At 33.4% G+C, this 11,988-nt stretch overlaps 2 protein-coding genes across 2 annotated transcripts; one reads left to right on the top strand and one right to left on the bottom strand.

The window, feature by feature from the left end:
* Window positions 1–3,682: 3,682 nt before the first annotated feature.
* Window positions 3,683–8,914, top strand: AP1 (APETALA1). Its single transcript, NM_001288899.1, is given in 8 exon segments — window positions 3,683–3,891; window positions 6,423–6,501; window positions 6,893–6,957; window positions 7,107–7,206; window positions 7,298–7,339; window positions 7,762–7,803; window positions 8,013–8,131; window positions 8,805–8,914. Coding segments are annotated over 8 exon segments (732 nt in total). The 5' UTR covers window positions 3,683–3,706; the 3' UTR covers window positions 8,905–8,914.
* Window positions 8,915–9,284: 370 nt separating this feature from the next.
* Window positions 9,285–11,001, bottom strand: LOC102621029 (E3 ubiquitin-protein ligase At3g02290). The gene is made up of 5 exons (XM_006484181.4): window positions 10,765–11,001; window positions 10,511–10,647; window positions 10,085–10,412; window positions 9,805–9,914; window positions 9,285–9,555 (listed from the first exon to the last, which is right to left on the bottom strand). Exons 2-5 carry the CDS (start codon window positions 10,628–10,630, stop codon window positions 9,529–9,531), a joined length of 585 nt encoding a protein of 194 aa, XP_006484244.1. The 5' UTR covers window positions 10,631–10,647; window positions 10,765–11,001; the 3' UTR covers window positions 9,285–9,528.
* Between the last annotated feature and the right edge of the window lie 987 nt (window positions 11,002–11,988).

Below are 11,988 nucleotides of genomic sequence, written 5' to 3'. Positions count from 1 at the left end.
AATGATTGATGAGATACCATCGCAGTGGACCATGAAAACAAACAAGCAGATTTCTCACATCTTAAAGTTGAAGACATTTGCTTTTTCGAAAATAACCAACATCATCAGAACTACAACTTCTAACTAAGTCTGGAGCAACTAAGTTTGAAAGTAAAATTGGAGTAAGATTTAAGAGGTGGTCAACTGTTATCTTCCTTCTCAAATGGGCCACTTGAGGAATCAGTTGGTTGTCTCTATTATCAATAAAAATGTCGTATTGACCCTCAAATTCATTATTTATAGGAATATCAGAACAACCGACATACCTATCATGAGTTGAGCTATTGAAATGATTGTCTGTTGTACTATTATACGGTTTTACAAAAACATTATATGCTTATGTGTTGCCAATGTCATCAATATGATCATTATTGTTGCAGAAATCATTGTTGTGGAAGGAAGAGTAATGTTGTTCTAACGATGTTATTAATGGTAACACATCTTCTTCAACATCTGCTAGCATAATACTATTGTTATCAATGGTGTCGTTGTTGTCGTGGAATGAAGAGTAACGTTGCTGCAACGACATCATTTGTGGTAATATTAAGGACAAAGACGTTTGCTCTAAAAGAAGTTTTAGTTTCTATAAGTGGCTTAACATCTCGGTTTCAAACTCGAGGAGATGTAGTAATAAATATAAGGATGCATCTATAATTGACTACATCAGAGGCCCTATGTAATACAACATTGGCCATTTCGTCATTAAATATGTCAATGAGTAGTGAACATGTGCAATAAATTGTGTTACAAGACCTCAAAGTTGTCTTCATCATGATACTATATTTATTACTATTTATCTACAAAACCTCACAAACTCTTGCCAAAAATTAATCAAACGAACAATCTTTCCAAACAAAAAAAAAAATTGTATTATTACCATTCACATACTCTATACGCTTATTCGCTAATGTCTCCCACCAACTATAATTGAAGCACAACTAAATCCATTAAACTTGAAAAATATTTTTAAAAATAAATGTGAGTACACATTACAAAACATGATAAAGTGAATATGTGAAACATTTTATCGAATGTCGCACAAACAAAGAATATGTGTGATGGGCAACTTTATGTGTAACATGTGTTTGTCGCACTTAAATTAAGATAAATGTTTGGTTTGGCTATGGGAGAGACAGGAGAAAAAGGTTGTGGTTTGATTCGTCTCGTTGCAAGCTTCGAAACGGTATATTATATGCTAAAAAGGACACATGTAGCCCATGTTATAACCTCCAAAAAGTACCCATCACACGTACTGTAATTTTGTACGACAGGCTGAATTATGTGCAACAAGTTGGACGACAAGTGCCTGTCATACAAGAATCTGTTGCACATAAATACTACTGTACTTTTTTGTGCGACAGGCACCTAACGTGCAGCCTGTCGCACATAATTCAGCCTATCGCACATAACTTCGGTTTCATTTATAACTCAAGATTCTACCGTTTTCAATGATTTTTTTGATTTCTCAACTCAAATCTAAGTACTTTAACAAATTGTTTACTTTATAAATGAAGAATAACAACATTTACAATAAAATCTACATCAATTTTGAACTTATACCTTAGGCTTTATACATTAAAAATTCATATTGTGTAATAACATAGACTAACCTTTAAGATGCTGTCAAATTGATGAGTTTATACTTCTGTTATGCTGAAAGTGTTGAGATTTATTGAGAGTGTTGAGGTTTGTTGAGGGTATTGAGAGTATTAAGGTTTGTTGAGAGTGTTGAATATTGTAAGAGTGGCATTATTTAAAAAATTGTTGAAAGTGAGGAGTGCAATTTGGTCCAAAATATTAGTATTTGTCTAGTTATGATAAAAAAAAGTTTAAGGGATTAAATTTAAAAAATGTAAAAATATTGTGGCTATTTTCGTAAATTTTCCATTAATTAGTAATGATATATGAATTAATTATAATAATAATATATTAATTATTGCTATTATTTATTCAAAAACTATAGTTATTAATAATTATTGTTAATAATATTAATATATTAATTAATTATAAATGAGGAAAAAGTATACATTTTTTATTTTGGAGGAGGGCAAAATGGTCAATCATGGGAATGGGAAACTCATTCCCACTCACTCCTTGGGAATGAGTCTCTCATTCCTCATTTTCAAATTGTGGTGGACCTCACGATCCCGATTCTGATTTGTAATTATATTTTACGAAGTAAACGCTGTCAATGATTTTGATTCTCTAGTTCGGAAAGTGAACACACTATTATTTATTCAAAATACTTCTTTTGTTTGAAAAAATGGACACATCGCATAGTTTAGTGCCTTTGGTATACGGCACCTACAAGGATGTTTTAAATATATGGGGAATCACTCTATAATTGAGTGTTAAAATCACTTTTACTTTTTTGCGTTGAAGGAAATTTAAGTGTGAACGTGGAAAAGAATATAATACCATGTTATATGTGTGTGTGTGGAATCACTTAATAATTGAGTATTAAAATTACTTTTTGATTTTTGCATTTGTTTGAAGGGAATTGAAGTGACTTGTGGAAAAGAATATATACAGCCCATTTTGTATGCACACACTCAATAATTGAGTGTTAAAATCACTTATAGTATTTTGTGTTGAATCCAATTCACCGTGTATGTGAAAAATATATGTAGAATGTTATATTGGGATGTTTAGTTTTCTTGTCTTTTAATTTGTATTTTATTATTAATGTAGGGATAACTTATTAAAAATTTATTCGAAATACATGTCCCAATTTTTGTTTGTATAGCCTTATTTTTTACACTCGCTTGTTGATCCCCAAATAATTTGTTCTTAATTGGGGATGGTTTGTGTACTTTATTGTAAATAATTAATTAAAAAATTACTATGTAACAATGTTTCAAATATCTCTAAAGGATAATTGAGTTGATTGGTGAGAAAATAAGAAGCGAAAGATGGTACAAGGAAACATAAAAAAAAACAAAGTTGTGAAATTATTGTTTACTATTACTTCAATCTAACAAATATTCACTCAATTATTCTTTTTTTGCCCTTAATTTATTAATTGAAAATATGAAATAGAGGACGCCTATTTTCGGTATCGAGGTTTGTGCTCAATCAGGACTGAAATGAAACAATCCCAAACCTTGTGGGCAAAAATAAAAAATGTCCATGGTAAACAATTGTGTATAGTAAAATCCTTAAAAAAATTCCGCCGTCAACTCAAGGAGTGACCGTACAACTCTGACAGCGAGAGGGCTTTAATTGAAGAGTTTGGAAAGCAGATAATAAAATAAAAGTTCAAACAGCAGACAGTAACGACTACGCTATGAGGACAACCAATGAGAAACCGACACGCTATGAGGACAACCAATGAGAAACCGACACGCTATGAGGGCAACCAATGAGAAGCCGACACGCATCGACCCACTTTTTCACTGCAACCATTACTCCACATCTGAAGCTGTTATCTCTATTTCCTTTTAATTTCCTGTTCTATAAATGTGCATGCTTTCTTAAACAAACTTCACATTTGGCAAGAAGAAGAAAATCCTTTTATGAGATATTAGATTTGGGTTTCTGTTTTTGGAGGGGCTTTGGTTGTTGGGTTTCTTTGGGGGAAAGAGAAAAAAAAAAGAATAGAAATTATCAAATAATCTGTGTGAGACAGAGAGAGAGTGAGACAGATCATACAGAAGAATTCATAACAATGGGAAGAGGTAGGGTTCAGCTGAAGAGAATAGAGAACAAGATCAATCGCCAAGTTACCTTTTCCAAACGGAGAGCTGGCTTCTTGAAGAAAGCTCATGAGATCTCTGTGTTATGTGATGCTGAAGTTGCTGTTATTATCTTCTCTCACAAAGGGAAGCTCTTTGAATACTCCACTGACTCTTGGTAATATTCACCCTTTAATCTGCTGTCTCTCTCTCTCTCTCTCTCTCTCTCTTTTATTTCAATAATGTTTTTTGTCCGAATTTTCTTCCCATGTTCCTGATGAAAGGAAAATACGTTTTCTTTTGCAAAGATTTTGCTGCACTTGATGTCAGTTTATTTTCTAGTCAATGTTGAGTTAGATTTCTGATGTCATCGAAGCAGCTGGTGTTTCTATTTGCCGCTTTGTGAGATTAATTTCATGCAACCTTACTAGATAATGGGGTACTTAAATTATAACTTAAAAAATGTATTATTAGAAGTCCTCCTTCATAATCTTGCCAATGGGACTCCTGTCTTGTCAAAGGTGAAATCTGACTGAAAGAGTCCTTGATCATTGGTCCTAAATGAAAAATATTCTTGCGTTTTCGGTGTACAATTTTAGAGTTTCTTTCCTTTTTTCTTTTAAGAAGTTATTACATATAATGTTAATAGACTGGTAGCTAGACGCATAACATGAGATAGTGGAAAATTGATGATCTGATAGCTTATCTTTTGTTGTTGTTGGCGTTTTCCCTTTAGTACTGTAGTTACGCCGAATATCGGGGAATGGACTATGATTACATAGATTAGTAAACCCTTATTAACTATGTTGGGCCTACAAAGGAGGTAATGCATTTTTAATTCAGGATCTAGGAGGCAATACTGTATTTATTTATTTATTTAAAATCTAATTGTTCTCTGATTGGAGAGAGCACATTACCAGTTTAGTGAAAAGAAAAAATTGCATCATACTAGGGGTCTAGGGATTAGGATACTTTTTCTTCCCCAGAAAAAAAAACCTCCTCGCATATGTTAATTAAATAAACTTGGTGTAAAAAAATAAGTGTCTATTTAACATGGAGGGAACTCACTGGCTATAACCTATAAGAATGTTGTGGGTGTAGCAGAAATAAGAAAATAGGGCCTTCCCCAAATAGTGACACATGATTTCAAGCTTGTAATCCTGATAATATCACTCTTCTCTTCTGTACGGACATCAGACATATTCCTGCTAAAATAAACACAATACAGATAAGTGGGAGGAAATTCAAAGAGTCTTCCCGTAGAAATAAAGAATAATTCATGCTGCATTTACAAACTGATTACACAAAATTATTTGTACAATTAATTTGAAACAACAAATAGAAGAAAATGAAAAGTCAAGTCACATCATTGGAATTGTTTTTCATGGTAAAAAATAATTTTGTATCAACTTTTCTACCTTACTCTTCCAATTGCATTGCGCTTAGTTGGTTTGTATTATCAAATTTGTGCGATGTCAAACCTGCATACAAGGTGCATTTGGTATGTTAGATTAGATGGGTTAGGATAGAACGAGATTAGATTATATTTAATATTTTCTCATGATTGATGATTGAATTAGATTAGATTATATTAATATTGTCTCAATGCCATGTATGCATTCATAATAATTTGTGGATAATAATTTTTTTCTTTTAAAAGTGCACAACTAAGATTTAATCTTATGTATATTATTATCCAATAACTAATAATCACAATCTTGTCAAAATCAACACAAAGATCGAAACTCTAACCATCAAGTAAAAGTCTATAGATATTTAGAGTCATGAATTTTAAATTTGGATAAGAATAAGCCAGAAGAATAATATGATATTTTCATTAAACAATTATGAACTCAAATTAACTTAGGTTCTATAACAAGTTAGAAGAATTTACCAAACACTTTTGTTACTTAATTTTGAAAGTATGAAGTTCAAATACTTGTTTAGGATCTCTGAGAATTGTAAAATAAAAGAGTAAGTTCCGAAAGTTTCGTAGGTATTATTTAATTGATTATTTTTATTATTCTTGTATCTTTGTTGTTATTAATGACTTTACTAGTAGCAGGATTCTTCTTTTCTCTGTCTATATGAATGAACCTGAAACCAAGTTAAATAATTGCTTATTTTTATGTGATACGTGACTTATTTGACCTGTTACTCATCTCAATCTATAAAATAACCTTTTGTCTTTCACAATGTTGTGATATGTTAAACTTTTGCCCGAAGGTGTTTAATAGCAAGTCATATGTTCTAATGTAGCATCAATTTACATTTATTTCTAGTATCGGTTTCGTTTGTCATTGAAGAGCTATGAGTCATAGTAAATAGGTTGAAGTTGCACTTGAAATCTTCATTGGTGATGTCCGCATGAATATTCTTTCTTCTTTAATACAATTGCATCACTTCATCTAATTTGGTCAGTAACAATAATTAAAAAGTTTTCAACCGGATGAAACATTTGAATAAAACATATTCTAAGAAAGCTGGAGCAAGAATTCTATATTCTAAGAAAGCTGGAGCAAGAATTCTACTGAAATAGTCAATTGAGCAAACAGTACTGTATTTAACGGAATTTAAAGGTACATTTTAGAAACCACATGCCACCCTCCTGTGAGATTTTTTACCTGCTAATTAATATCGGCAAAGGTTCAACAATTGAATTTGTATAATTAAGAATAATGCTAGAAATTAACTCTTCTTTTAACACAGCATGGAAAAGATACTGGAACGCTATGAGAGGTACGCCTATGCTGAGAGACAGCTGATTGCCCCTGATCCTGAATCACAGGTACGTATTGTACTTCTATTATAGCCAAGATAATACTTGAAAATTTGAGGCTAATTAATCAGTAAACAACGATGAATGGGTTGATTAATCTTAGGCGGTAGCAAGTACAGTCAAAGTTAGCATTTCTGATAACCAAAGTTGGTTGGTGTGAGTGGTTCGGTACTCTCACTCCTTAAGAGAGGTCAGAGGTTCAAGCCCCGCTCTCATATGGAGTCACCACTTTAACCAGTACTTTACTTCTTACGGGACGACCCGGTGTGAGCGGGGATTAGTCTGGGTTGTGGTACAGACTTAAAGGTACCTCCTACAGTTAGTACTCACTCAGAACCACCTCGTGGTTCAGACAAAAAAAAAAAAGTTAGCATTTCTGATACTGAGTTCCTCTATGTAGCGTAACTGGCCCCTGGAGTGCAACAACCTTAAGGCTAAGATAGATCTTCTGCAGAAAAACCAAAGGTACTTTAATCTGATCCTATGCTATAAAAATAACCACATGTTAAGGGATAAGTGATCTTTTTTCTTCAAATAATGCACTTTTAAGCTTTTCTTTGAAGATGTTCTTCCAAAAGTACATTCTACACTGGTTCTCAAATTGACCTCTTCAGGCACTATTTGGGAGAAGATTTAGAGTCTCTGTCCCTCAAAGACATCCAACAGTTGGAGCAACAGCTGGACACCGCTCTCAAACACATCAGATCAAGAAAAGTATGTTGATTACTTATTATTTTATCCAGATTCAGTCAAGTCAAGTCTATAATTTTTGCATAGTTGATGTTGAATTTCACTCTTTGCGCAGAATCAACTCATGCAAGAGTCCATCTCTGAGCTTCAGAAAAAAGTAAGACCTTTTAACGTATGTGTGTGTACTGGTTATAAATTTTGTAGTATGACAATGGAAGCTTTATTTTTTGCCTGCTCATTCGTGGAAAGCGAGGAAAGCATACCATCACATATATTGTATCACTTCTCAGAAAAGCATGCCATATTTTGGTGGTTTTAGAGTGTTAGCTAGGCTAATGGGTTTCTATAAATTTCTCTTGCAATTCTAAAACAAAGAGAATGATGAATACAATGGGTTTTTATCTAATATACAGAACAGAAGATAAATTTTGCAAAAAACTGTTCTACGCATGAGATTGAAAATTTACTCCAAGCTTTACCAAAACCCAGTTCAGTAATTTCTCTGATACATCATGGTTTGTAGAGCACACATATATTTGTTGGAATGCCATCTACATCTCTTATTATGTTCTATGACAGGAAAAGTCTATAGAGGAGCAAAACAACTTGCTGGTAAAGCAGGTGATCCTTCTTCATTAATATGTTTGTACATTCGAATTAACTTCATTACAAACCTCTATATGTATATATCTCTCAATGTCAATAGATAATGCCACTGCACCTTGCTTTCCTGTTAGGACTTAGAGCAAGCTGTGGGATGGAATATTTTAATACTGAAATCTTAAATAATGCATCTTAGTGATTCTACTTTTCCTATGATATGGAAATAGATTAAGGAGAGAGAGAAGGCTGCAGCGCAACAAGCTCAGTGGGGGAATCAAATTCAAAACCAGGTTCCCAACACATTATCCTTTCTACTTCCACAGCCACCTCCTTGCTTAAGACTTGGGTAATTTTATCTTCCATGATTTCGATATGCTGTTTTAGTCTCAACTATATAGTAGTGCAATTTGCATAAAAAAATCTATTTTCAGCTGCTGAACATTCTTTAGCATCAAATAGTTATGTAAGCATAGGGAATAAGATAAGATATGTGCATATGTTAGTTTGTTTATACATTGAAATATATTTCCAAGATAGTCCAATTGATTTGGTCTCTTGCAGTAGAATTAAGATGTATTTAATTTGGGGTGAGCTATGAGGTAATTAATAAAATAAATCCCCATTTTTTCCTCATCTTCTTAATTTGTTGGAGACGCTGCTGTGTTGGCGTGGCCATTTATGTAAGTATTTGGGTCTATATATGCATAATGTAGGTTATGTTTCGACATTAAGGTATTGTGATTTTTAATCCACAACAACTGTAACAAGCAAATGAACAACTGTAAACAATAGGAAGAATGACTACCAAACTAATAGAAGTAGGCAGAAGCATGGCACTTAGAAACAAATTCCCATATTAATTTATCATTTATAGATTTAATCGATGCCTAGAAAAGGGATGTAGAAGATGCAACCACCAATTTATGTGAATTCCCTAAATATGTTGCTTACCTTTGTCCAAAATGAACCTCTTTGAAGACTAGTATCACTAACTTGATTACGTAACGATTTTGATGCAGCGGTGCCTACCAGGAACAGGCATCGGAGATGAGGAGGAACGAGCTTAACCTCACCCTTGAACCCGTATGTTCGTGTAGCCTTGGATGCTTTGCTGGATGAACTGTGAGAGAAAAAAATTTGGGGGGGGGGGGGGGTACACTTTCTAGCTAATAAACACCCGTATGAGGCATGAGAAGAACAAAAATCATTTAGTACCCCTCCTCCTTAATCTATCTTATATGACGTGACGATATCTATGGTGATGATGTTATATAAATGTATATTCAAACTCCAGTCATGGTAAATGAATATCTGAACGTTTGTTAGTTGGATGTCCTGGTTTCTGTTAATTCCAGTTTTCGGAAAATTCCAGCTTTTGGAAGAGTAATATGACTCAAGAGAGATAGCAAAATGAAAATAATTATTGGTAAACGTAATATTGCTAGGTCACTGACTGACCAGAAGAAAGAAAAATTATAGGCTAGCCAGTGAAGTGAGAGTTCACTGAATCGGCTATACATTGATCTATAGAGTTCATATATATATTTGGAAAGACCTAACAAAATTTCAATCGCAAACAAATGAATTTTTAATGGAGGAAAATTCACATGCCTAGCTAGCTTCGTAAACTCAAATTAATGTGAAAGCCTCCTTAAAATGAACCCACACACTCATATCTGTTTTTTCTTTCCCACAGTTAAAATGTTCCTCTGTGGTTTTAGGGTGCCTGCTGTACTTCGATCGTCAAGTTGTTTCATCAAATACCATCACCTACAGTGTGCAACCCAAGATATTATTCAGTTGCATTATAAAATCAGTCTACGTTATGAGGAAAAGCACTAGTGTAATAAGTTGTTTCACTAGTAAACTGTCTTATCTTTAACTTGTATACTTATTTTTCTTCATTATCAAAGTCTTGGAAATTTCAAATTTTGTTTTTCCGGCACAAGGGAAAGGGGCAAGGGCAACTCGAAGCAATCAAAAGACAAAAATATGAAAGAAACAAAAGTATATAAATACCTTGCTGCAAACAGGACATGTTGGGCTTCTCTCCATCCACTCATATATACAGCTTAGATGGTAGTGGTGACGACACTGTGTCACTATCTTTGGATTTTCAAGAGTGTACTCTGCCAACACGAACCCAATGTTAAAAAATCAAACACCAAGTCAAGTATCATGGTCCACCCAGACTTCTCCAAACGTCTACTGGGATAAATCCAAATTGTCGCTATTATAGAACAACCAGATTATGTTCAAATTATATGTACACATATATAACAGAAGTTAGAGGTGTTACCTTCAAGACACGTGGGACAGACATCCTCGTCTTCAGGTCCCAATTTCCTGAGGGGTGATTTCAGCAAGAGATCTAAACGTTCCAATTTAGTCAACCTACCGTCTTCCTCGGCACGTTCCGGGTAATTAGTACTATCACCATATCTAAGTTGTTTGTGCAAGAGCTGAGGATCAAAACGCATAGTTCTTAGCTGAGATGTAACGATCTCAGGGAGTATATTACAAGACGACGGCGAACTAGAAGAAGAATTAGAAGTTGATAAGGCTGCGCCTTGATGGGCATCAGAAGGGCCAGCAAGGGTTTCATCTTTCTTGAATAATGCTGTATACTGCAAATAAATTAACATCCATTAGAAAAGGGGGGAAAAAAAAAGAAGCTTTTATTATATGCCATAATCGGAGATGGTTGTTGAATCAAGAAAAATACCTTGTTGAGTAAGGTGTGGAGGCGGCAATTTGGACACCTGCAGCCTTCATTATCGTTGGAATTACTTAAGCTACTATCTTCATGATCGTTGACACGAAAACAACAACATAAAGAACCCATGATGCTTTAACTTAAATCTTTACAAGAAGGAGAGGGAAAAAAAAAAAAAAAAAAAACAGGTACAATTAAATATAACCAAACCGAAAGGACTAGATAATTAAGATACAAGAATAAAAACTAATTAAGATACAAACCTTGAAATAGAAAAACAAAACCAAAAGCAGAAAATTGATGGGAAAAAAAAAAAAAGCAAAGATTTGAAGGTTTAATAGAATAGAAAGACTTAAGGAAAGATTTGAAGATTTAACAGAATAAAGAGAATGACAAGGAGAAGGAGAAGGAGAAGGAGAAGTCCAAGTTCAATACGATCAAGGGAAGGAACATGCAAAAGATTCTAAAACTTGAAGTTTTTCTCTGCATGTACGTCGCAATCATATATCAAACTAAATCGTTTGATTTTATGGGATCCTCATTTAATATTTTTAATAAATAGAAACCGATAATTATCCGATCCTAGTTGAACTCTTTATACTTTATCGTATTATTTTATTGAATAAAGGATATGGATGAGTTATTATCACTTTTGACTTTGAGTTTACAAAATTTTCAAAAGAGGGATAAGTGGATAACGCTTATTGATTAAATTGGTTTTAATTAACCTTGATCGCTTAATCATATCAAAATCTCTGTAAATATTTCCTTCAACATTAATATTGCTACGTTAAATCGCTGGAAGATTCTCTGATAATCTATTCAATTTTGTGATTTGTTGATTTCTTTCCATCTTTGGTGCGAGGCTTTTATGGACTATCGACAAGTGTGGGCCTGAAATACCCGCCCACTCAGCCCAACACATTGGTCACGCAAGCGCCCTGCTGTGTGTTATATAGTCTATTAAAATCGTACGTGGCCCTATTAAAAGGACCTCCCGCACGGTTTCCCCTACACTCAATTACAAACTATGCGTAAATCCAACTAGTCTTTTTCTTTCTTTCTTTCTTTCTTTTTTTTTTAAAAAAAAAAGGGAAAAAAATGCAACTTAAATAAAATTACAAATATTAGTTCTTAATGTATGGGATAAATTATCAAATTCTTTTTAATAATCATTTTAGTATGACCTAATGGCAACGGATTCTTGCCTTGTCCTTGTGAGAGGGTTGGAAGGATTTCAAACTAAAATAAGTTTATCACAAAATTCACTAAAACAGTAGTTAGTCTAGTCAGTAATTTAAACATATTTTAAACAAAATAAATTTTTGACTGATAATAACCGTGAATTAAGTTTTATTTATTTATTTTGGTTTTATAATCGAGGATTGCATAGGATTTGGAATCCGAAGAAACAACTTTGTTTTTGTTTTTTTTTTTCTTTTTTTGGGGGTAGCAAATAGAGATGAAATTTACGTGACCACATAACT

Source organism: Citrus sinensis, chromosome 4, assembly GCF_022201045.2.
Source record: "Citrus sinensis cultivar Valencia sweet orange chromosome 4, DVS_A1.0, whole genome shotgun sequence".
Lineage (NCBI taxonomy): Eukaryota > Viridiplantae > Streptophyta > Magnoliopsida > Sapindales > Rutaceae > Citrus > Citrus sinensis.
This window is presented reverse-complemented; position numbering and strand designations above follow the sequence as displayed.